Here is a 27383-nt window from a genome sequence, read left to right as displayed (position 1 = left end):
GGAGCCCCCGGTTTGGCTGGCGGGGTCCCCGATCCCAACCCCCGCCAGCTGAAGCATTTATCTGTCCCGCGCTGGTCTCGCACTTCCTCCTCTCCTGTCTCCAGTCGCGCTGTGAATGCTCTCATTTTAATGCTCAGTTTCATTGAAAGGGGCTTGCAGTGCACGGCGCTGAAAACAGGAGAGGAAGCAAGTGCGAGACCAGTGCGGGACAGATAAACACTTCAGCTGGCGGGGGATGGGGTCGGGGACCCTGCCAGCCAAACCGGGGGCTCCAGTGCCAATTTGAGGGGCCAAGCAAAGGTACCTTGCAGCGGCGGCTGGGGGAGGCAGGCTAAAATGTGCCCTCCCACACTTTGGGCTCTGGATCCCCCTCCTGCTGAGGTCTGGCTATGCCCCTGGCTTTAGCGTGTGCCACATTAGGTCATTTTTGCTGCATTAGGTGCCAACTGCCGCCTAACACATCTTAGTAAAAGGGCCCCTTAGTTCTAGAAAAGCAAACCGTTAGTGCAGGGCCAATCAGTAGCTTCTGCTCAGTGACACAGGGAAAACGGGAGGGTTGGCTTTTTTTTGTTGTTGTTGGTTTATTTTTTTTTTTTACAAACCCAAAATGGAAATTTGTGTGTAGGATTCAGGGTGTTTTCTCCTCATTATAATACTATGAGCTAGCCATCCAGATTAGCAGTTAAGTATTGTCTGCAGGAAAGCAAACAGTCAGATCCAGTGACCACCTAAGGGACAAGCCAGGCACAATGGGACATGTTCATTCAAACACATGTGGCTCCCCAAAATGACAATATAATTTCTAAAAAGCGTTAAAAAATTTAAAAAAATATATTGGAGTGAAGTCCCTTCGGCCATGACTGATACTGTGTGTTAGGCAGACAGCACTAGCACAGGCAGGTTACACATGATGGGAATTCTTTCAGATTGGCTATCCTCTTTTGTGTCTATGGCAAAAATATTGAAGAGTGCTAGCATTCTGCCCATACACGGCAACACAAAAAGTGTAAGAAAAAACAGAGTTCAAAATCACACACTGCATTCTGTATGTATGCAAATGTAGCACCGCATTATAATGGCACCCTCTGAGAGTCAGCAAAGTAAACCAACAGGCCAAGAAACCTACCTTGGGCTTCATAGCCATCATATCGTGGAGACAGGTCACCATCTTCTTCACCAGAGCCTATGCCAAGGGCAGACTTCAACTGTGCGATATTCATACGAGCTGTTAACTCACCATTTCGATCACCAATCTGCATAGAACAAGGAACAATGAGCTCATGAAAAGGTTCACTACTGTAACAGTCCTCAACCAGAGGCCATGCACAGGACCAGCATTAAGGGGGTGCTACCATGACAAGTGTCCTATGTCACCATGCCACAGTCTCCTAAGCCTGCCCAAACCTGAAGGATGTACAGGGATCCCTTGCCAATTTTTTGCCTTGCACCCCAGCAAGTCTATCACTAGGACTCCTTCCCAACACTGCAATCATTAGCCCCAAATCTGGCCAGCAGATGTCACTGTTGCATGATGACTCTATAAAGCTGCCTCCAGAACATCTCAAGACCCAGCCGGACAAATATATTTTAGGGGTCCTTTTACTAAGGTGTGCTGAATAATGGCCTATGGTAGTGTAGGTGCGTGTTTTGGGTGCGCGCAGATCTATTTTTCAGTGCACCTGCAAAAAATGCCTTTTTACAATTTTTTGCCGAAAAGGGACGTGTGGCAAAATAAAAATTAGCGCACATCCATTTTGGGTCTGAGACCTTACTGCCAGCCATTGACTTAGCAGTAAGGTCTCATGCGTTAACCTGGCAGTAATGACCTATATGTGCCAAGTGCCACTTGGCATGCGTAGCGGACGTGCGCCAGAAAATAAAAACTATTTTTCAGATGCGTGTATCGGATGTGCGCCAAAAATAAAATTACTGCAAGAGCCATGCGGTAGCCGGGCAGTAACTCCAAATTGGCGCATGTTGGGTGCGCATAGATGCTTATGTGGCTTAGTAAAAGGGTCACTCAGTATTTTAATAACGTGTCTGGGGAGAATAAAAGCACATCTGGAAAAAATCACTATGAAAACCCTTTTGTGATGTGAGCGTTTGTCCTTCCTCATTTGTGAGCAAAGAGAATCTGATCACGAAGTACCGAAACCAGTTTGTCATTGTTGTTAGCTAGATTACCTACTACATCCTTTGGTCTTCAATACAACACAAACACTTCCTGATCTTTTGAATGAGGCCCTTACACTGCCATTTCTTTATCAATTCAGTCTTGCGTTAAAGCACAGGCAGTGTTAATAATAAATGAACATGTTAACTATTGAGCAGCTCTGATGGTACCAAAAGCAGTGATACCAAATAGTTAATGGCTTGCTGTGACAGCCACATATTATAAACAACTTCATTTTATGGACTTTTCTGCCTGTATTTAACATATTGGACTACAGGGTCCATCTCACCTCTTCGTCACTGTTCCTCCTCTCTCTAGTTCACCTGAACACTCACTCAACTCACTGGAAAGATTCTTTTATTGGTATAGTGTATGTGTGTGGTGGTGCTGGGTGGATGGGACAATCCTTTTAGAATAAGGCTCATTCTCAACAAGCATATACCGTGCATTTCAGCACTTAGAATATTACATTCAGACGTGTCCTAGAAATAGCTGAATTTTCTTGGAAAACTTTTATATGCCATATAAATACAGATGACAAAAAGGAGATCTAGAAATGCACCTATAAATATAAGGCTCAGAGTTTGGAAACAGCTTCCTGGTACAATGGAGGAGTTTAGCTAATATGGCTGTCCTAGGTGTCATTATTTAAAATTACTATAGGGTACCTGAATTATAACTCACCTTGAACTCAGATCTGGAGAGCAGAGTAATCAAATCTGAAATCCAAGCTGTGCCATGTGTACTTCTGAACTAGAGATGCTGCAGCACCTCCAAGTGCACATGGCCATTATATCAGGGCCAAAAGTTTTATGCAACCCCAATTAGAACAGTGGGATAAGAACCAGGGAAGCCTTAAAAGCTAGAGTTATGTTATTTAAACTGTCTTGAGGGGAAAGCCTGAATTTGACATGGAACTTTTCAATTGGAGTACTGGATTGGATCATAGACATCTATCTGGGTTTTAAAGAGACCCTCCACACTCTAACCCAACCCACCTGTTAAGGCAGAGTCATTGAGGCAATTAAATGGGAATAAAGACTCTTATTGTGCTGGTGAACAAGTAAGCCACAAGACAGCCTGCCACCTTCCCTTGTGTCTGGCCACTCTCAGCCTGCCATACCTCTCGTGAGATGTCCAGATGTTTGCTTGCAAAGTACAGGGCCTGCTCATGGTTCCCCAAGGACACATAGGCATTTCCAAGACTCCAGAAAGCTCTTCCTTCTCCAACTCTGCAAAGATAGGGAGGCAAAAAAGAACCAGTGTTGTCAAATTTTGGAAATGAGATCAAATATTTGTGGGGTGAATTTTCTCAACAGCTCACATTGGTATAAAAGTACCTGGGCACTTTTAGCTTGTGTAATTTATACACATTATAAATACATAAGTATTGCCATACTGAGACAGATCAAAGGTCCATCAAGCCCAGCATCCTGTTTCCAACAGTGGCCAACCCAGGTCACAAATACCTGGCAAGATCCTAAAAAAGTACAAAACATTTTAAGCTCCTTATCCCAGAAATAAGCAGCGGATTTTCCACAAATCCATTTTAATAATGGTCTATGGACTTTTCCGTTAGGAAGCTGTCCAAAACTTTTAAAACCCCGTTAAGCTAAGTGCCTTTACCACATTCTCTGGCAACGAAATCCAGAGTTTAATTATACGTTGAGTGAACAAACATTTTCTCCGATTTGTTTTAAATGTACTACTTTTTTAGTTTCATCAAATGCCCCCTACTCACAGTATTTTTGGAAAGAGTAAACAGAAGCTTCAGGTCTACCCTTTCCACTCCACTCATTATTTTTATAGACCTCTATCATATCTCCCCTCAACCATCTTTTCTCTAAGCTGAAGAGCCCTAGCTGCTTTACCCTTTCCTCATAGGGAAGTCGTCCCATCCCCTTTATCATTTTTGTCACCCTTCTCTGCACCTTTTCTAATTCCACTATATCTTTTTTGAGATGAGATGACCAGAATTGAACTTAATATTCGAGGTGTAGTCACATTGTCAAAGGAACCTCCTTTTTTGAAAAATCAGTGTACAGAGCAGAGACTACAAACTGGCCGCTTTGTGTGGCCAGGAAATAGTATGCTTGCTTGCGAAAATGTCAGGTGTGTGCACTGTTTTATACCAGTCTAAACACACCCACTTGTAACTTGCCTGCATGGAGAACCATTAAAAACTGCTCACCTTCAAACAACCTTTATTACCAGCTAAATCTGTATTTACTTTGGTAAAGGACTTGTGTGTGTATCTGTCTAAGTAGAAAGGGCACGTGGAGGGGCATAATCGAAAGGGACGTCAAAGTTTTTCTGAGGACATTCCCCGTGAAGGGGTGGGGAAACCCGTATTATCGAAACAAGATGGGACACCCATCTTTCATTTCGATAATACAGTAGGGGACACCCAAATCTAGAAATTTAGGTCGACCTTAGAGATGGTCGTCCTTAGACTTGGTCGTTTCCGATTTTTGGCGATAATGGAAACCAAGGACGCCCATCTCAGAAACAACCAAATGCAAGCCCTTTGGTCGTGGGAGGAGCCAGCATTCATAGTGCACTGGTCCCCCTGACATGCCAGGACACCAACCAGGCACCCTAGGGGGCACTGCAGTGGACTTCAGAAATTGCTCCCAGGTGCATAGCTCCCATACCATGTGTGCCGAGCCCCCCAAAACCCCACTACCCACAACTGTACACCACTACCATAGCCCTTATGGGTGAAGGGGGGCACCTAGATGTGGGTACAGTGGATTTATGGTTGGTTTTGGAGGGCTCACATTTACCACCACAAGTGTAACAGGTGGGGGGGGGGATGGGCCTGGGTCCGCCTGTCTGAAGTGTCCACTGCACCCACCAAAACTGCTCCAGGGACCTGCATACTGCTGCGAGGGACCGGAGTATGACATTTGAGGCTGGCAAAAAATATTTAAAAAATTTTTTTTCGAGGGTGGGAGGGGGTTAGTGACCACTGGGGGAGTAATGGGAGGTCATCCCTGATTCCCTCCGGTGGTCATCTGGTCAGTTCGAGCACCTTTTCGTGGTTTGGTCATAACCAAAAAAGGACCAAGTAAAGTCGTCCAAGTGCTCATCAGGGACGCCCTTCTTTTTTCGATTATGGGTCGAGGACGCCCATGTGTTAGGCATGCCCAAGTCCCACTTTCGCCACGCCTCTGACACGCCCTGTGGAACTTTGGTCATCCCCGCGACAGAAAGCACTTGGGGATGCCCAAAATTGGCATTCGATTATGCCGATTTGGGCGACCCTGGGAGAAGGACGCCCATCTTCCGATATGTGTCGAAAGATGGGTGTCCTTCTCTTTCGAAAATAAGCCTGATAATTTCCAAAGCCACTAATAAGCTGGTTAAATTTCCCTCTGCTGGCTAAAAACAGACAGGCTTCCTCAGTGTATGTCACTTTAGCTGTGCTTAAAAAGAGACATACTAAATAGCGTATTTACATCAGAGGAGTCAATAGAAATGTTTAAAAAAAAAAAGAAGATAAAAGAACATCTTTTTATTGGACTAACCATTTTTTTTACTAGCTTTTGAAAGCAATACCTTTTTCTTTGGGTCAGAAATGAGCTAAAGATGACAATATCTGAAACAAAAGCATTCTAATGACAGTCTCACAGGGAAAGGTAGGGGTGAAGCGAAAGAAAACAGAGGGAGAAATGGATGGGTGATCAGAAGGTGGCAAAGCAGTATAACGTTATGGTTTATGATGTGAAAGGAATTCGGATTTGTGTTGTCTTTTCACCATTTTTACTTTGAAGGCCTTAGGTTTCTGGATTGTTTTGAAATTTCCATTTAGTATTCTGATCATAAAGTCATTGATGCAGGCTTCTGGTCTTGCAAAGTGCTCCCCCACTGAGGTGTCACCCAGGTTAGCTTTGTAGAATTTAATGTGCTACCTGTGTAAATTGATCCTTGTCTTAAGCATCTGGCCTGCCTGTCTCTCCAACATAGCATCCTTCTTCATATTTTGAACCTTATTCTATAAAGGTTATGCTCCTAAATTTATATCCTAAATTTATGAGCATAATTTATGCTCCCAAATATATACTAAATCTATGAGTGTAATAGGCCCTAAAGTAGGAGCATAGATTACGCTCATAATTTAGGAGCATAACCTTTATAGAATAAGGCACCCTATAAAGGTGCACTAGGATTTTTAAAGCGCTAAAAATAAGCATACGCTAAATGGTAGAGACGCCCATATATTCCTATAGTGGTCTCTAGCGTTTAGCGCGCACTAAAAACGCTACTGTGCCTTTGTAAAAGATCCTCTTTGTGCATTTTTTTTTGCAAAGGCGGACTAGCATTTTTAGTGAATACTAAAAATAAGCATGCGCTAAACGCTAGACACACTCATATATTCCTATGGGTGTGTTTAGCAGTTAGCACTCGCTAATCACTAGTGTGTGCTAAAAATGCTACCACGCCTTTATAAAAGAGCCTGAATGATATACTACATTTAAAGTAGAGCAAGAATAGGATCCCTATATGCTGAATATTTTTCCCATGTGAGCAACTGTCAGGTCCTATGATATGCGCTGTCACAGTTTGCATCTTGGAATATTGCAGGGATGTGTGCTATTCCCTTTTCTTTGAGGGTCTGTTGGGAGTTAGCATTTCACTAATTTTTACTTTAGATTAGGTGGTTGTCGGAAGACCAGAATTTGTTGAATTGGAAATCTTTCATTCAGCTTTACAACTCCTCCTCTTGGACAGTAGTGGCTAGAGGTCTTCTACATTATGATTTTCTCAGTTTTGCTTGCTCTGGTTTATCTGTCACTACAAGGGGGACTCTGAGGTTTTCTCTCTTTGTACTGCAGTTAGGTTTTTCCTGGGTGTTTTAAGGAAGAGGCAATCTTCTTGGGGATTATTTTGGTGTTGTAACCTTTTGTGTTTGAAGAATTCAGTCAGGATTTTGAGGTGTCTCTCTCAGGTTAGAGCCTATATAATGGTACGGTGTGGCTTTGCTGGGTATTATGGATTTTTTTGTATGTGAAGGGTGGAAATTAGAATTGTGGAGGTAGCTGCATCTATCAGCTGGTTTTCTGTACATAGAGGTTATATACATTGTTGATATAAATTGTGGTGTCTAGGAATTTTTTTTTGTAGTAGTCCATTTGGAATCTGATTGAAGGATGGGTATGCATGAAATTAAGTCTCTTCTCTCTCTTTCCAAAATCATAAAAATTTCATCAATATCAAAGAGGTAGAACTGTGTGATTTCCAGGATCTACCTCGCCTGAACTTGCTCATTGGTACAAGTAAGTGTAAAGCATGTGGCCCCTTTTAGTGCTTGCAATCTATGGCTTCCTCTTGAAAACTGCAGTGTTGCCAAATAGAAAAAAAATTCCCAGCCCAATCCGCAGCCGAAAGGAGCCCAAAATAGCCCAGCAACAATCTGCGATTCCGCACCTGAAAGGAGCCCAAAATAGCCCAACCTCTTGAGATGCACCAAGCCTCATTCCAACACCAAATTCGAGCAATAGGAGAATGGAGGCAGAAACAGCCCAAAAAAACGCAACCAGCAACCACCTGCAGACAACTTATTAAAGGAGCCCAATTGTGCGGAAAACCAGTGGACTTGGTAACTTTGCTTCCAGGGGCAGACTGAGGATGGTCTGGGCCCCAGGCACTGAAGGTAGTCTAGGTCCCCCACCTCGCTGCTGCCTGACACCCCCCCTGCCACTGCAGCCTCGCTGCCCCGGTCCTACCTGAGGGGTCCTGATAGTCTGATGGCCTATGTGTGTGTGTGTGGGGGGGGGGGGGGGGAATGTTCTTTCCTGCCCACTGCGCTGCCAATATTTCCCCGCCTACCGGCGCCACTGTGTTTTCAAAATGTCGGTAGTGTCATGTGTCTCGAAAGTCTTGCAAGACTTCCGAGAGGAATCTCGGCCGCCATTTTTAAAATATGGTGGTGCCAGGCAGGGGGGAATAGTGGCAGCCCAGTGGGCTGGGCAGGAAAGAAAATGTACCCCCTTCACTGAGGCCACTAGATCACTAGCGGCGCGCTGGGCATTTGGGCAGAGCCTCTAGGCCCTCGGGCACTGTCCGGTTGCCTGAATGGTCAGTTCACCTCTGTTGACTTCAGTGTACAGAGTTGAAAAGCACTCAAGCACACTGAATACAACAAGGGCTACAGAAAATTGTCCCATTAGTTTTATTTGGCAAAATTCAGTTTTTAGCAGGCTGCTGCTTTCCAGTACAGGCTAATTCATAGTAACATAGTATGCTGTAGTTGTCTATTGCTTATGATTGAGTTATTATTACTGTACACCACCTTGAGTGAATTCCTTCAAAAAGGTAGTAAATAAATCCTAATAAATACATAAATAAATAAATAATCCTACTGGGAGAAAAGTGTTACTGCGTAATAGTTGTGCACCATCTAGTGGCAATGGCTATGTACACTCATAGTAACGTGGAGGGGAATAATCGAACGGCGCCGGCAAAATAGATTGCCGGCGATCTATTTTGGCGCCGCCGCAAACAGCTGGCCAAATCGTATTATCAAAAAGATGGCCGGCCATCTTTTCTTTCGATAATACGGTTTGGCCCGGCCAAATGCCAGAGTTTGCCGGGTATGAGATGGCTGCTTTTGTTTTTCAGCGATAATGGAAAAAAATGCCGGCCATCTCAAACCCGGCGAAATCTAAGGCATTTAGTCGTGGGAGGAGCCAGCATTTGTAGTGCACTGGTCCCCCTGACATGCCAGGACACCAACCGGGCACCCTAGGGGGCACTTCTAAAAATTAAAAAAAAATACACAAATACCTCCCAGGTGCATAGCTCCCTTACCTTGGGTGCTGAGCCCCTCAAATCCCCCCCCCCAAACCCACTCCCCACAACTCTACACCATTACCATAGCCCTAAGGGGTGAAGGGGGCACCTAGATGTGGGTACAGTGGGTTTTAGGGGGGTTGGGAGGGCTCAACATTTACCCACTAAAAACTGCTCCAGGGACTTGCATACTGCTATCAGGGAGCTGGGTATGACATTTGAGGCTGGCAAAAAAGTTTTTTTTTTTTGGGTGGGAGGGGGCTGGTGACCACTGGGGGAGTAAGGGGAAATCATCCCCGATTCTCTCCGGTGGTCATCTGGTCAGTTGGCGCACTTTTTTGAAGCTTGGTCGTGACAAAAAAGGGACCAAGTAAAGCCGGCGAAATGCTCGTCAAGCCTGCCTTTTTTTTCCATTATCGGGCAAAGCCGGCCATCTCGTGAGCACGCCCCCCCCCCCCCGTCCCGCCTTCACTACCCTACCGACACGCCCCCTTGAAGTTTCGCCGGCTCCGCGTCGGAAAGCAGTTGAACCCGGCCAAAATTGGCTTTCGATAATACCGATTTCGCCGGCTTCAGGAGATCGCCGGCCATTTCCCGATTTGTGTCGGAAGATGGCTGGCGATCACTTTCAAAAATGAGCTGGATAGTAACATAGTAGATGACGGCAGAAAAAGACCTGCACGGACCATCCAGTCTGCCCAACAAGATAAACTCGTATGTGCTACCTTTTGTGTATACCTTACCTTGATTTGTATCTGCCATTTTCAGGGCACAGACCGTAGAAGTCTGCCCAGCACTAGCCACGCCTCCCAACCACCAGCCCTGCCTCCCACCACCGGCTCTGCCACCCAATCTCGGTTAAGCTTCTGAGGATCCATTCCTTCTCAACAGGATTCCTTTATGTTTATCCCACGCATGTTTGAATTCCATTACCATTTTCCTCTCCACCACCGGCCGCGGGAAGGCATTCCAAGCATCCACCACTCTCTCCGTGAAAAAATACTTCCTTACATTTTTCTTGAGTCTGCCCCCCTTCAATCTCATTTCATGTCCTCTAGTTCTACCGTGTTCCCATCTCTGGAAAAAGTTTGTTTGCGGATTAATACCTTTCAAATATTTGAACATCTGTATCATATCACCCCTGTTTCTCCTTTCCTCCAGGGTATACATGTTCAGGTCCACAAGTCTCTCCTCATACATCTTGTAATGCAAATCCCATACCATTCTCGTAGCTTTTCTTTGTACTGTTTCAATTCTTTTTACATCCTTAGCAAAATACGGCCTCCAAAATTGAACACAATACTCCAGGTGGGGTCTCACCAACGACTTATACAGGGGCATTAAAACCTCTTTTCTTCTGCTGGTCACACCTCTCTCTATACAAACTAGCAACCATCCACTCAAGGGCTATTTCCAGAGACAATGCAAGTAGGAAGTAGTTCCTTTCCCTTTCTATGATCATGAAGTGTTAGGGGTCAAGCAGTGTTGAGTTACTAGTAATTAGTTACTGTAGTTAATTACTTTCTTGAAGACTCAGTTAACTATTTATTCACTATCCCAGTAACAGTAATTAATTACTTTTGAAGAGAAAGTAGAACAACATGACATGACAGAGGATGTGGCTGCCATGAGTTGGTTAAACCTCCTTGAAATAAGCATCAAGAGATGAAGATATACAATATTCACACTGGTGTTGTGTATAAGATGGATATTTTACCTATTCATGTACCATAAAGCTTTTACCATGAGTATTCTTGGATGTGGTATCGGTAATGGAAAAGCAATTAGTTACTCTAACTGTAATCAACTGCTTTCTTACATGAGTAATTTAATTACTGTAACCAATTACTTTAAGTTAATAAATAACTAGTAACTGTAAATAATTACTTTTGAAAAGTAACTAGCACAATACTGTGGACAAGCCATATATATAAGTGAACCTCTTCATACAGGCGGTTAATAAATCCCAATAAATAAATAAATAAATAAATAAAAGTACTGTCAGCTCACAGCTGCTCCATTAAAATCTAACACCCATCCTCACCATTAGCCCCAGATATTGCCAATGCAATTTATCCATATCTCCCCTTCCTGCTTCTGCTGTTGTATGGCTGGGATTTAGCTCATGTCTTTTTCAGCAGTAGCTCAAGGTGAGTTACATTCAGGTACAGTAATTATTTCCCTATCCCCAGAAGGCTTAAACTAAGTTTTATACTGGAATTCATTGCCAGAGAATGTGGTAAAGGTGGTTAGCTTAGCGAAGATTAAAAAAGGTTTGGACGGCTTCCTAAAGAAAAAGTGCACAGACCATTATTAAATGGACTTGGGGAAAATCCACTATTTCTGGGATAAGCACTATAGAATGTTTTGTACTTTTTTGGGATCTTGCCAGGTATTTGTGACCTGGATTGGCCACTGTTGGAAACAGGTCTCATGTCCCCTACCTCAACGCAAGTGGCGTCCTCGGGCTGTGCGGGGCCTGTTGACACGCACACTTGACTGGCACAGCCCTGAGCCATCTGTGTGTAGTTCTTCTCTGCGTTTGTTCAGAGAGACGGTGGTTACAGGCTCCTTTATTGTTTTGCTTCCATGCACCTGTGTCTGCTCTCTCTCTGCTTGGCTTCCAGGCTCCTTGATTGCTTTGCTTCCACGCACCTGCGTCTGCTCTCCCTCTGCCTGACTTCCCTTGCTTCTCTCCTATTGGTCTTCCGGTTCCTCCTCCCCCCCCTGCTCTTGTCTTATGGCTGTGCTCCTTCTCCCTGCTGGTTCCTGCTGATGTCAGACGCCAGCACTTTATCAGTTGAGCTCTTCCTGGACTCCGTGCTTCAGCTTCTACTTTGGTAGGTGTTACTTGCTCAGTAGTTTGCTTCTTCTCTACTTTGTCCCTCGTTGCTGACTTTGCCTGTACTTGGATTACTCTCTTGCCTGCTGCCTGCCTACTGACTTTACCTGTACCTGGATTACTCTCTTGCCTGTTGTTTGCCTATTGACATTGCCTGTACCTGGATTACTCCCCTGCCTGCTGCCATTGCCTGTTCTTGGATTACTCCTCTGCCTGCTGACTGCCTATTGACTTTGCCTGTACCTGGATCACTCTCTTGCCTGCTGCCTGCCTACTGACTTTGACTGTATCTGCCTGCCTGTTGACATTGCCTGTTCCTGGATTACTCCCCTGCTTGCTGCCTGCCTATTGACTTTGCCTGTACCTGGATCATTCTCTTGTCTGCTGCCTGCCCGATACATTCACCACCCCGCTTCCAGCTCCGTCTCGTAAGTCCTGTAGGCTGCCCGCACCTAGGGGCTCAACCTCAGGGGAACGGTGGTCAGCGCAGGAGAAACCCGGGGTTGTCCGGCTGCCAAGCAGAACCTGGTCCGAGTACCGGGCTCAGCAGCACTCTACTTGATACAAGAACTCACAAGTCTGACAACAGGATGCTTTGCTTGATGGACCTTTGGTCTTTCCCAGTCTGGCAATATTTATATACTTATGTAACCAATGAAAGTATGAGTAACTGCCCAAGATCCCAAGGAGCCACAGTGGGATTGCTGCTCCAGCTGATAGCCTACTCCTCTACTCCATCTCAAGGGTACAGGGGTACAGCTGTGAAAGATAGTGTGCAGAAGCTGGGATTCCTGCTTCTCTTCAGGGCCAGCACCTTATAGCCAAGAATCTGCCTCTGCACTGTATTAGCCTTAAAGGCAAAACAGCCAATCCATAGGTTTTTGCACTAACAAGGTAGTTCATTTTAAGTAAAGATGCACTTCCAAATAGATTTATTTTTTATTATGTTTTATTTTTGCACTAGAAAAGGTTCAGAGAAGGGCAACAAAATTTATAAAGAAAACAAACTGCTCTGTTATGGGGCCATTTATGCCATGTTTTATTTGGCATAAATCCTGACGCCTAAATTAGGCGCATAGCAGGTATATTCTATAATGTGCACAGATTTTAGAAACACCCACACTCTGCCCATGGCCATGCCCCCTTTCCAACTATGGGACTTAGAATTTACATGTACCACGTTACAGAATACACTTAGAGAGTTGTGCATGTAGATCTTAATTAATGCCGATTAGTGTTGATAATTGCTTAACATCTAATTGACAGTGCTGATTAGCTAGTTAACCAAGTTACACACATTGTTATAGAATATACTTTGATTTCCACATGGAAATTAAGATGTGATATATAGAATCCGGCAGAGAGCGAATGATCTAAGGGGCAGGTGCCAATGCTGAGGTCCAGCCCCCCCCCCCAACACCCAAATCATACCTGTGTCCTTCAAACCTCTCCAGCACCATGCAAAACATTCAATCCTCACCTCCCACATAATGCCCCTGAGAACAATGACCATTCCAGAGTCCCCCGGCAGAAACTCCACCCCCTAATCCCCATTCCTAGCCTTACCAGGGTCCCTGGTGTTTAGTTAGAGCAGGAATGATGCCCACTTGCTCCTGCTCATACAGCCCCGGGTTCCAAAATGGCTGTTGTGACCCCCTAGCAGCAATCTTGTGGTATTTCAATGAAGGGTTAGGTTGCCAAATAATATTTTGCCACACAGATTACAGTAAAAGACCATCACATATAAACTAAAAAACAAACCCATAAAAGCCAACCCAAAGTCCAGTGCCAAATAGGGTGCAGGTATGCAGTGGCACAAGATTGCGCCCAGTCCACCATCTCCTCTCATTTGAGGTGGCAAAGCGGGAGGGGCAGGGTGATACAAATGGGCGAAACACACAGAACTTGGTATAGTCCTGTCAAAGACTACCTCATCTTACACTGTTACTGTAAAGTGAAATGTAATTTGAATTGTAATTATTTTAGTCATTTTACCAACAGCAACTTTGAACACTACTTTGTACTGTAAAATGTGGCAAAAATCTAAAACCAAAATGCAATAAATGAATATGAAGGGAGGGTTAACTTGCTGAAAACCTCAAAATATCCAGAAGAAACCCAGCAAGTGATCTGGGAGGAGGCGATATCTTTATTGAGCTAACCCAGCGGTTCCCAAATTGTGCGCTGCGGCACCCTGGTGCACTGCAGCAAACTCTCAGGGGTGCTGTGGCAAATCTTGACCTCCCTCCCGCTGCCACCTGAACTGCTACTGCTCCTCCCCAATCCAGCGTCTGCCCCCTCTCTGTCCCGGCTCCCCCTCCACACACCCATCCCTGCTGCTGTTACTTGTCTAGATGAGCAGCAGCAGCGGTAAAAGAAGCTGCAGCCACGCAACACTAGATTCTTCATACAAGTGGCTGACGATCCTGCCACCTCGAACATCACTTCCTGTTCCAGGGCACAGCTGGAAGCCGCGTGTATGGAGAGTCTGGTCCTGCGTGACTGCAGCTTGTTTTACCGCTGCTCATCTAGAAAAGTAGCAGTGGAAGGGTTGGGTGTGTGGGAGGAGCAGGGATAGAGAGGAGACACACTGGATTGCTGGGAGAATCAGAGAGGGGGCTTAGGCTGAAGGGGAAATTCGTGGGAAGGCAGAGGCTTCATGAAAGTGGGGGAAAGGGAGGGCAGAGGCTGGATGAAAGTGGAGAGAGAGGGAGGAATGGAAGGGAGAGAGAAAGAGGGCAGAGGCTGGAAGAAAGGGTAAAAGAAGGAGAGCAAAGGTTGGATAAAAGTGGGGAGAAAGGGAGGGCAGAAGCTGAATAGAAGGAGGAGATAGGGCAGAGGCTGGATGAAAGTGGCAAGAGAGGTAATGGAAGGAAGAGAAAAGGATGGCAGACGCTGGATGGCAGTGGCGTTCCTAGCCTGGATGACACCCGGGGCGGATCACCGATGCGCCCCCCCCCTGTGAAATGACCCCCCCCCCCCCGGGTGCACGCCGCTGGGGGGGGGGGGGGGGGTGCCGCGGCGTGCACCTGTTCCGGGGCAGAGGGAGCTGCAGCAAACGAGCGAAGTTAGCGAACTCTGAGCCGACAGGCGCATGCCGCGGCACTCCCCAGCAGCGTGCACCCAGGGCGGACCGCCCCCCCCTTGGTACGCCACTGCTGGATGGAGGGGGAGAGAGAAGCAGGGCAGATGCTGGATGCAAGGGAAGAGAGAAGGAGGGCAGACGCTGGATGGTAGGGGAGAGAGAAGGAGGGCATGCATGGCAATGCAGGTGTTGATGCCTGAAGCATGCTACTGATTTTCTTGCACAAGCAGCATGGAGCTTGGACCTTGGGCAGTGGACCTCTTCAGCTTGTGGGGCCTGGGCATCCCCGCCAGCAAAGGTAGGGGGCAGGGTGACTTGAGAAGAAATGTGTGGCCTAGGGGCTCTGTGACCTGAGAAAGTTTGGGAACCACCGCAATCAAATTCTGCCCTTAGGCTACTGTGATGCATGTGCCAGGAACTGGACCTGGCCAAGGAAGGAACTGAACTGCTGAACTCTTCAAATGCATTTTGAGAGATTCAGGGGGCTTGCACAAGTCAACTCCTCCCTCCTTCCCAAAGATGGTATAATGGTGGTGTAGTCCCTTACCTGTCTCCTAGTTCCTGTGCTATCAGAAGATGCTTCAGGTGATACTCAATCGCTCTCTCATAGTCTTGAAGAAGAGTGAAGGTATTTCCAAGGCTGTAACAGGCCTGAGCTTCTACTGCTTGGTCCTTCAGCTGCCGGGAGAGCTGTAGTGTCTTTCTGTGTGGAAAAATAATAGAAAGGCCTCTGACAATTAGAAGATGGCATCTTTCATAATATGTTGCTGGCAAATGTAACAGTTATGTGAAAAATGTGTTCTCACGCTGGGCTGTTTAATGGAATGTGTAGTAATAATGCACTTGGCTGTAAATAAAATATTTATTTGAATGTTATTCATAGGCTAATAAAGAAAAAAGAAGACACATACCAAGGAAAAGGAAAACAACAAAAAGGAGAGGAGATGGCTAAGGAGTGGAAAAGTTAGATCTTTATTAAAAAGACCTGACATGGCTGTGTTTTGGTGAATTCCTGCATCAGACATCTTTATGTATTGTAGAAACAAAATCAATATAAACAGATATGCAGCTGGGACATTCACTCATAAAACACAGCAGCAGAATGGCACTGTCCCCAGGGTTCACCTCCTCCCTTGTTCCCAGCACTTTCAGTTCAGAGGCAGGCCACGCTGCAGTGGTAAGAGAGCTGCCAGGCTACCCAGAGTCATGAGCTTGGCAGCTCTGAGACTGTGGAGTCTCTGACCACTGCAACTTGGTCTGCCTCTGAACTGGAAGTGCTGGGAACAAGGGAGGAGGTGAGCTCCGTGCTGTTGCAGTGTTTTATGAGATCCAAAAGCATTCAGACACCTGGGTTTTATGAGGAATGCACCTAGCTATATTCATTTTGTTTCCACAACACTTAAGGACCTCTGATGCAGATGTTCACCAAAACACAGCCCTGTCGGGACTTTTTAATAATCATTCATAGGCTTACATTCAAAGTGGAACAGATTTTTTTTTTTAATTTATGCATCCTATATACAGTTATATCACAAAATCTCAAAACATGTTGCTGTCTAAGGGCTCTGGGTAGCTCTACTGCTTGTGACATGTGAAAGGACTTACTTGTAATATTCTGCAGACATATCAAACTTTGCCTGGAAGATGTGTGCATTGCCCAGGTTACTATAGGCTCTCCTCTCGGCAGCTTTATCACCAAATTCTTTAGCAATTGCAAGACGCTAGAAGGAAATGGGGAAAAATTATTCTCATCATCTTTTGAATTGTGAATATCAGGTATATGCAGTACTGTAGGGAGAAGCAGAAGAGACAAAACCTGCTCCTTGAAGCTTAAAGTTTAGTCAAGACACACAAGAAAAGAAAATATTGAAAAGCACTTACAAGGCTGATGGGGATAACTATTTTGGTTTTTAAAGCTCCAGGGATTCTAGGTATAACTTTGGTCACTTATTATAAAACAGCCAAGTTATGTGTCTGAAAAAGTGGAGTATTCTGGGGCAGGGCAAGGGCATACATTTAAGGGTGCAGCTATATCGTGGGCTACTGTTAGGATGTGTTATTTAATCACTAACTTGTGCTATTTTAGCATAGGTTCCATTTTATGCAAAAAGACCTAGTTACTATCTGGGGTAAACAGTAAAACAACATCTTAATGGTAGCCTACATTGAAAACTTCCCTCCTTAATTATACAAAAAAGAAATGTCTGTAGAAATCAAAACCACTGCTATATGTAATAAAAGTAAGCCAAGTATAGGGCGATCGAGCCATTGCGGCATCACTGATGAGGTTGGCTCTTAAGCATTGGTGGAATGAGGCATTATGACATCACAATATCAGCTCTGGTTATCAGAGACAAACTCAACGTGGGCTATCATTGAGATGTGTTATTTCAGCAATAACAAGACCTAGTTACTAATAATGGGTTAACAGTAAAATAACACATCTTAACAGTAACCCACAGTAAGTCCTTCCCCCCCATAGTGGCAACATTTAGCCTTTGAACTTATACAAATTCTACGTCTATGTGCCAATGGGTAAACAGCTCATATAACTTTATATGAATAAACTGGTTGTTGAAAGTTATATAGCATTTTTTTTTTTTAATGTATGTTTTATTGATGATATAAACTTTACAATAAATCTTGCATTCAAAATAAGTTACAACAGTAGCCGACCATGCGTCTTGGTACTATAGTCTTAACAGATTCTATATATCATCGTTACATTTTCTTTTCCCCCCCCCCCATACCTCCCCTTTCCCCCCCCCCCCCATTCTCCCCCTCACCAGGTTGCTATATGTTATTACTATATTTATCCATTAAGTACTCTGCTTCGCGCTTGAGGTGTTAAAGTGTCCAGGAATGGTAACCAACATTGGAGGTACTTCTCGCCCTTTGGAGTGGCTAAATCCTGTACTGCCCTGCGTTCTAGGGCACTCAACGATATCATGTATGCCCTCCATACTTGAGTAGTGGGTTTTTCCTCCTGGAGCCAGAGTTTGAGAATCGTTTTTTTCCCCATCAGCACAGCTCGGCGTTGAAAGTAGCGGAGTCCTGCTTTGGATGATCCATGAATCGTGAAGATGTTAAACAAAAGTCCCGGATGCCTGACCCATTGAACCTTCCACATCATAGAGACCTGTCTACAGACCATGGCCCAAAATCCTAATATTGGGGGACAGTGCCAGAACATATGGCCCAGGTGTGCCCCTCCCCCTGTGCATTTCGGACAATAATCTGCTGGTCTTAAAGTGGCCCTGAATGCTCTGTGGGGGGAGATAAATAGTCTCATCACAAATTTATACTGGGTTTCTCGTAATTCTGCACTCCCACACTCTCTATAACATGTGTGCAGGCATGTCTGTATTACATCTGCACCAATTGTCAACCCCAATTCCCTTGACCACGCCTGTGCCAGTTCCCGGTATGGTGCTAAAGGCATAGCGGCTCGAATCTGCGCATGGTAGTATTTTAAGGGCACCGCCCGTTTTGCTTCCAGATCTAGAATTTCTACCAACTTTACCCGCGCTTCATAGTTAAGCGCTGCCCTGGGAAGAGATTGTATATAGTGCTGTATTTGTGCATAGGCTAGGAAATCTTTGATCTCTAACCCCTGGCATCTCTGCAAGACCTCTCTTGGTTGTAATGTTCCATCTCTCTTAATAATCTGGAATAAGAAGAAAATCCCCACCTCTCCCCATTGTGTAAAGGTACGCGATGACCTACCCACCGGGAAGTCTGCATTTCCCCTGATTGGCAGAAATGGGGAGACCTCTGCATCTAGACCACACAGTCTGCAGATCCACTGCCATGCTCTCTTTAATGGTATAAACAAGAATTTGATATGTTTTGGCGTTCTTACTTTACCTGGTCCCGCATGTAGCCAATAGCTGAAATGTACATTCCCAAGCATCCTACATTCTGCCTCTGGATATGTGAAATGTCCTGTTCCTCGAAACCAGTCTCCTATGTGTCGCATGCAGCCTGCAATGGATAGCCATTTGACACTTAGCACCCCCAGCCCTCCCTTATCTTTAGGTAGATATGTTTGTTTTAAAGATACCCGGGCCCTTTTCCCATTCCATAGAAATTGTTTTACTATCCTATGTAATGCTAATTCATCCCTGCGGGTCAAGAGAAGTGACAGTACCTGAGTTATATATGTCCACTTAGGAACTATTATCATATTATACACTGCTATTCTGCCCCACAGTGATAAGGTCAGCTTCCGCCACATTTGTAGTGTTTCTTTTGTGGATTCCCAGAGTGGTGCCAAATTGGTTTGGTGTAATTGGTCCAAATTGGTAGGGAGATATATTCCTAGGTATTTTATTTTTCCTTCTTTCCACTGCAGAGGGAATGGTCCCTGCCACTGTGACTTTATCCTTGGTGTGGTTGGCAGGGCCACTGATTTATGTCTGTTTAAAGTGAACCCTGAATGATAGCCGAATTCATCTATCAACTCTAATAGACTTTGCAGTGAGTGTTGTGGTTGTGTTAGTGTGAGTAGGATATCATCTGCGAAGGCCAGCACTTTCGTGGGAAGGCTGGGGATTGCAACTCCTGCTATTTCCGCGTTGTTCTCTACCGTTCGTAGGAACGGTTCTATGTATAGTAAGAATAAGAGTGGTGACAATGGGCACCCCTGTCTCGTACCCCTCTGCACCTGGAACGCCCGGGATGCCATTTTGTTTACTAATATACGAGCTTGTGGTTCCGTATATAGAGCTGTGACAGCACGCAAGTACCAGCCCCCCAGACCCACATATTTGAGTACTTCAAAAAGATACCCCCATCTCACTTTGTCAAAGGCTTTTTCGGCATCCAGGCTTACCAGTAGAAGAGGGTCTCCTGTCTCTCGGCTATGCGCTAAGGCTAGCAAAGCTCGCCTGATATTAAGACCTGGATGCCACATTATGGACTTGAGTCTCTATTCTTTAAAAGTGAATTGTTTTAATTTCATTGTATTAATTTTTTCCTTTAAATTTTATTATGATTGTAGAGACTTTCCAATCAAGAGGTTTCTTGTAAATTCTTTTTTGAATAAATGAATAAATAATAAAAAAAAAAAAAAAAAAAAAAAAGACCTGGATGCCGGCCTCGTACAAACCCCACTTGATGTGCCCCAACCACATGGTGGAGATGCTTCGCCAATCGGTCTGCTAGTATTCTTGCTAATATTTTAAGGTCAACATTGAGGAGGGAAATTGGTCTGTACGCTTCTAGGCTTTCTGGGTCTTTTCCGGGCTTTGGTATCAATGTTATGAGTGCCTCGTTTACTCCTAGGGGAAATCGTTCCTGCTCTACCACTTCATCAAAGTATTTAGCCAGAGGCACACTCACTCTATGAGATAACAGCTTATAATATTCTGTGGAGAATCCATCAGTTCCAGGGCTTGTGCCTCCCGAGAGCGACCCTATCACTTTTTGTATTTCCTGTGCATCTAGTGGGGCGTTAAGTTGTTCTCTCATTTCTGGTGTTAAACTTGGGATTCCTGAGTCCTCCAAGTAATCCCGTATTGCTGTACTCTCAGACTCTTGCTCTGCCCTAAACACCCCAGAGAAATAATCTCTGAATAGGTTCAGTAAGTCTAAGGGTCTATGCTTTCTAGTTCCCTCTGGAGTCCTCAGCACAGAGATGTGAGAATTCCCTGTCCACACTCTGACTATCCGCGCCAGCAATTTCCCCGTACGGTTTCCAAATTTAAAATATTGAAACCGTCTATTAAATAAGTATTTTCGTGTTTTTTCATGGATTAATGTGTTGAGTCCTGCTAGATTTGCCATCATTTGGTCATAGTGAGCTTGGGATGGCCGGTGCTGATGTTTCTGTTTTGAAATCCTGTACTGGCGCTCTAGTTGCACTATACCCTGTGTTAACCTTTTATTTCTCGCCGCTACATAGCTAATGATTTCTCCTCGCAATACTGCCTTTGATGTTTCCCAGAATAACCCAGGTGTTTCTTGATGTTGACCATTCATCTCTGCATAGTATTCCCATTTCTGTTCTAAGTAGGCACGAAAATCTGGGTCTCCTGCTAGATATGTAGGGAATCTCCAGCGCGCATGGTATTCCTCTGCTAGTCCCAATTCCATATCCACCCAGATTAGGGTGTGATCGGATATTGCCATCGATCCTACCTCTGCTGTGTGTACAACTTCAAACAAAGTTTTTGTCACTAATATATAGTCTATGCGGGACCACGTATGATGTGCTTTAGATAAATGTGTGTATTCCCGGTGCGTTGGGTGCAGGAGGCGCCAGGGGTCTACCAATTCCAACATTTTACAGAGATAGTCTAGCCCTGTACCTCTCCTGAGTGCTCCCCAGGCTGTACTGGATGACCTATCAAGATCCGGGTCCAGCACCTGGTTAAAGTCTCCCAACAATATCCAAGGGGCTGAGTCATATTTTGTCCCTAGTTGTACTAATGATTGTAAGAATTGTGGGTCTCGCGTATTGGGCCCATATATCCCACAAATATAGTATTCCTTCCCTTGGTAACTTAAATGTACCAGCACAAATCGTCCAGCTGTATCTATTTCTACCATGCGCGTTCGGCCCGCCAGGCCCTTTTTTATAAGAATGGCTACCCCTCCCCGGCGGCCCTCCGCCGAGGAAGAGGAGTAGCACTCTCCCACCCATTGCTGTTTTAGTTTCTGGTGCTCCTCCTCAGTAAGTTTTGTTTCTTGCAAACATGCTATAGATACTGAATTCCGTTTCAGATGGGCTAGTATCTTGGTCCGTTTAATTGGGGAGGTTATCCCGGATACATTCCAAGATGCCAAGCGCAATGGTGTTGGTTTAGCCATTGCTTCTCATATGATAGCTGAATTCAAAATTCTGATATAGTTTAGGGTTCTGGGTCTCCCAGCCTCGACCCGTCTCCCCCAAGAGTGCTATAAATATGTACATGGTGTCATCTATCTTGTTCATTGTATAAATAACTTGAAAACCTGGCATAGGGTTAACCCCCCTCCCACTCTCCCTCCCCCCTCCCCCCCTCTATTCCCTCTGCTCCCTCTTTCCCCTTCCAGCTCGCTCATTGCGGCAAGCGGGTCCGTTAAACACATCCAGAGCCCGCCTCCAACCCCCTTAAACATTGTTTGAATAGTTTCTTTCTCCCTTCAACACATCACACCATATAACATTTTAACACTGCAAAACTTACAGCCATTAACTTATAGAAATTTGTCCTTCATCGTGTGGTCTAGGCAATATTGCTTGTCTCCTCCTTATTCCTGTTGCAAAAAGCCATTGTCCTCCGCGCATACTTTCACCCCAGTGAGGAGGTTATCCATTCTTGAGCTAAGTCTGGAGTTGAAAAGTTCTTCCATCCATTACTTGTTTGTATCCTTAGAGTGGCCGGGTACTGCAAGACAAATCTTTGTTTCTTTTCTACCAGCCGGGTGCAGATTGGTGTAAAGGCCCTTCTCCTTACTGTCAATGATGCTGAATAATCTTGGAATATTCTTATGGGCCCTCCCTCAAACTTGGCCTCTTCTTTATTAGCTTTATAGAGTCTGAGGACTGCTGCTTTCTGGGTATATCGGTCCCAACCTCTAAAATACTACCGGTACATCGATGACATTTTTATGATTTGGACGGAGGGTGAAGAAACTCTGAAACAATTTTATTCTGCATTCAATACATACCATCCTACAATCAGATTCAAAATTGACTACTCTCCAGAAAAAGTCAATTTTTTGGACACCACAGTCTCAATCAGTGATGGCTGTATACAAACATCTGTATACAAGAAACCCACAGACAGATGTAGCTATCTCCACAACTCCAGCTTCCATCCTTCACATACAAAAAGATCCATCATTTACAGCCAAGCCACAAGATACCACCGTATCTGCTCTGACCCAGGGGACAGAGACAGACACCTTAAAACCCTGACTGAATCCTTCAAACAGAAGGGCTACAACCCCAAAATAATCTCCAAGAATATTGCCTCCTCCCTCAAAACACCCAGGGAGAATCTGCTACAGTACAAAAAGAAAAAATCCACAGACAGAATCCCGCTTGTAGTGACATACAATCCAGAGCTGGAAAAACTGAGGAAAATCATAAGAGATCTACAACCTATACTCCAGGAGGATGAATTACTGAAAGAGATATTCCCATCCCCACCAGTACTGGCCTTCCGACAGCCACCCAATTTAAAACACAAGCTAATCAGAAGTAAACTTCCTTCACAGACTGAAAAGGAACAGAAGGGCACACTTCCCTGTAATTTATCCAGTTGCAAACTATGCCAAAATATTTCACAGGACCCCAAAGTCATCCACAAAGGAAAGACATTCAACATAAAGGGATCTTTCACTTGCTCATCTTCCAATGTGGTATATATCATTCAGTGTAAAAAATGTAATGAAGGATGCTATATTGGAGAAACAGGCCAGATGCTTAAGACAAGATTCAATTTACATAGACATCATATAAACAATGCTGGTGCCAGCAGGGTTCCCACGCCTGTTGGGCAACATTTTACAAGACCAGGACACTGCACCAGTGACTTCACAGTGAGAATCCTCAAAGGTAACTTTAAAACCATACAAGAACGTAAGACCTTTGAAGTCAGAATGATTGAATATTTTAACACCCAACAGAAAGGACTTAACAAGGACCTGGGGTTCCTAGCCCATTATAAACCATAAAGCTGTATGTCTCTGTTGATCACCCTCCCCTCACCTGTCCACACCCACCCTGTTAGAATACCAAAGATATACTTTGATGTCCCCATGCATACTTCCTACCCACCCCCATCCTCCCACCCTGTCAGACTGTCATAGCAATGCTTGAATGTTTTTCACTTATATACACTGTCAGCTAGCACATTTGCTTATTTCCGATCTGACGAAGAAGGGCAACCTTCGAAAGCTAATCAAGAAATGTATTAAGTTATGTCCAATAAAAAAGGTATCATCTTATTTTCTTTTCCATGTTTTATTTTGTTTGATTTCTATTGATAACCTTAAGAGTGGACTAACACGGCTACCACACTCCTCTACTTGGGTATATCGGTGAAACTTTGCTATGATCACTCTGGGCCGATTTTCTCGAGGCGCTTTTTGGCCTATTCTATGTGCCCTGTCCAAGTGTATTTCACCCCCCTCACAGACTTCGGGGAATCGCGCTACCAGCCATGTTTCGAGGGTTGCCTTGATGTTGTTCTCTGCCAGCGTTTCTGGGAATCCCACAAACCTTAGGTTTTCCCTCCGTGCACGGTTCTCAAGGTCATCCAGCTTTTCTTGGTATTCTTTTGTCAGCTGTTCCAGCCGTTCCTACTTGTTCCCTGCTCTGCCTGGATATCTTCTACTTCAGAGACTCTTGCTTCCAATTCCCCGGTTCTTCGGCCCAACTCCGTTGTGACCGCTGTGATCCCGATGATTTGCTCTGATAGTTGTGTAAAGCGCGAGTCAAGCGCCCGCACCACCGCGTCAGTGATTTCCGATACCAACGATTCACTTGGCTCTTGTGCTCGGGGAGCCGGCGGTGTGGCGGGCGCCATTTTGTTTTCGGCTCCGCGGAGCCTTTCGTCCTTCCTTTTTGCTGGTTTTACTGCTGCTGCCATGGCGTGTTGGATTACAAATTTGTCCATACATGCCTATCAGGTGAGTGCAACGTCTCCCGGTGTGTTTCGCCGTCTGGGCTATGTAAAACTCGGGTTTTAAAGCGGGCTCTGGAGCAGACGATGTATCACGCGTCCACCGTCGCTCACTGCGTCACGTGACCTCCAGTTATATAGCATTTTTAAAGCTGCCACTTACAATTCATGGGTGCAACTGAAAATATATGTACAACTTTAAAAGGACAATTCATTAATGTAACAAAAAAAAATTAACTGGGTGCCCACATTTACATGCCATTTGTTTGTATAACCGAACAGAATACCACCATTTTCATGGGTAAGTGTAAATGTGTGATTTACAGAATACTGTAAATTACATGTGATTTTGCCACATTTAGGTGCCTGCAGTTTTGCTAGATCTATGAAATACTGATGCCGAGTTACAGTAATGGAATCTGGGGGTCCAAAAGCAGTTATAGAATAGGCCCACTGTGTGGCACTGGGGTGCATGAAAGGAGGTGTTCACTTAGAGAATTATCCCCTAAAAGTATAAATTATGAGGTCAATATTCAAAACAATTTAAGCGGGCAGGAAAGGCAGCACAGGGGCATTAAAAGGACAGAGTTGGGGCGGAGTCACGGAGGAGCCAGAAGTTATGCGAGTGGCAGTAATATTCAATTCCAGTGCCCACACAGCTAAGCGGGCATACAGAACTGCACAAAAAGCAGTCCTAACTATACCAACTTAGCTATGCAGGTGCCAGCACTGAATATCAACCAGCACTTACACAACTTCCGGGTACTGGCCTGAAATGTGCCAATTCTCCCAGAACATCAACATACCTTTTAATCTCCCCTCCGCCCCCTGGATCATCAAGAAACTCCCCTTCCTCCCTCCCACCCACCCCAACCAGAACATCAAGAAAACCTCCCCAGGTTCCCCAGGCCTACCTGCCTGATCTCTGGTGGTCTTGCGGGGATAGGCAATAGCAATGCCCACTTGCTCCTGTCCCTCATAGCTGCCCTTTCAAAATGGCAGCAGGTAGAGGTCATGACTGCCATGATGGGCTGGAATGAATGGGCATTGCTCCTGCCTGTTCCCCACTAGAACACCAGGGGTTCGTACAGGTAGGCTTAGGGGGGATATTTGGACAGGGAGACAAGAATCATGGGGGAGGGGGAACTTGGCCAGATACCCTTATGTGAGTACCCGTATAAGACCTAGTGGCTAGAACATGCCAAATTAGCCTCAGATATTCAATGCTGGGGTCTGGACATGGTCTGGCATTGAATATCTGAGGCTAATTCTGCCTGCAGTGGTCAGTGACTGCTATGGGCTGATTATTGACAGGTCTATGTTTAAGTGGTGGCCATGTTGCTGAATACTGACCTCAAGAGGATTTGAGCTGAAGACAACAAGGCTGTGATGGGGGAATTTCTCAGGAAAGAGTTAGCTGGATGGGAACAGCTGAAGGAAATAGAATAGTAGTGGGCAAAACTGAAAAGAGCTATTTTAAAGGCGACAAACCTTTATGTTAGAAAACTGCATAAAGGTAAGAGGAAAAGATGACTGCTCTGGTTGTTGAACATAGTAGCTGAAAAGGTGAGGGAAAGAAGGTTAGCCTTCACACATTACAAGAAGACTCAGAAAGAGAAGGACAGGCAAAAATACCTTGAAAAGCTAAGGGAAGTTGGAAAAGCTGTCTGGAATGCGAACAGGCAAATGGAAGAAAGGCTAGCCGATATGGTAAAACTGGGGGACAAGTGTCTGTGTATTCCTTCTCACAGACACTGTAGTCAATTTGGTGATACTCCCCCTTGACAAAGCGTAGCGAAACAGGCACCTGTCGGGGTTTAAGAGCACACCAATATGAACAGATAAGTGTTGTGTTGTGTTAGTAGAAAGTATTTATGAAGCTATAATTATATGCATGTCCATGAGAAACTTGAAAAAGATATAGGTAGATGGGGGAAGAGTCAATGATTGAAACATATACACGAGCAGAGATTCACCATGGAGTGAAATGAAAATAGCCGTGTCAGCCATATGAGACTCTACCCTCACGTAGTTAATTGATTAAGCTATCCCGTTTAATACTCTCTGCTATTTTGTATTTGTTTTGAGTGAGAAGAGAGCAGAGTTTGGCGATGCTAATGGAAGCGATGCTGAAGGAAAGGATACTGAATTTCCTGGAAGCCAATAAGTTGCAAGATCCGAGACAACATGGTTTTACCAAAGGGAAATCATGCCAAACAAATCTCATTGAGTTCTTTGATTGGGTGACAGGAGAATTGAATCAGGGACGAGCTATGGGCGTAATCTACTTAGATTTCAGCAAAGCTTTTGACACGGTTCCCCACAGGAGGCTCTTAAATAAACTGGATGGGCTGAAGATAGGACCCGAAGTGGTGAACTGGATTAGGAACTGGTTGACGGACAGAAGCCAGAGGGTGGTGGTGAATGGAATTTGCTCGGAGGAGGAAAAGGTGAGTAGTGGTGTGCCTCAGGGATCGGTGCTGGGACCGATTCTGTTCAATATATTTGTGAGTGACATTGCCGAAGGGTTAGAAGGTAAAGTTTGCCCATTTGCGGATGATACTAAGATCTGTAACAGAGTGGACACCCGGGAGGGAGTGGAAAACATGAAAAAGGATCTGAGGAAGCTAGAAGAATGGTCTAAGGTTTGGCAATTAAAATTCAATGCGAAGAAATGCAAAGTGATTCACTTAGGGAATAGAAATCCTCGGGAGATGTATGTGTTAGGCGGGGAGAATCTGATAGGTACGGACGGGGAGAGGGATCTTGGGGTGATAGTATCTGAGGATCTGAAGGTGACGAAACAGTGTGACAAGGCGGTGGCCGTAGCTAGAAGGTTGTTAGGCTCTATCGGACCGACCGTTCACTTGT

At 45.0% G+C, this 27383-nt stretch overlaps 1 protein-coding gene across 1 annotated transcript in view; it reads right to left on the bottom strand.

Moving 5' to 3' along the window:
• Positions 1-27383, bottom strand: part of GPSM1 (G protein signaling modulator 1) — a 308945-nt gene that overhangs the window by 157524 nt on the left and 124038 nt on the right. The window contains exons 6-9 of the mRNA XM_030207619.1: positions 16501-16616; positions 15443-15598; positions 3297-3405; positions 1127-1253 (exon numbers count right to left, since the gene is read on the bottom strand). Coding sequence (XP_030063479.1) covers positions 1127-1253; positions 3297-3405; positions 15443-15598; positions 16501-16616 — 508 coding nt within the window. The remainder of the gene's footprint in view (positions 1-1126; positions 1254-3296; positions 3406-15442; positions 15599-16500; positions 16617-27383) is intronic.

Source organism: Microcaecilia unicolor, chromosome 6 (genome assembly GCF_901765095.1).
Source record: "Microcaecilia unicolor chromosome 6, aMicUni1.1, whole genome shotgun sequence".
Lineage (NCBI taxonomy): Eukaryota > Metazoa > Chordata > Amphibia > Gymnophiona > Siphonopidae > Microcaecilia > Microcaecilia unicolor.
Note: the sequence above shows the minus strand (reverse complement) of the source record. Positions and strands in the feature narration are given on the sequence as shown.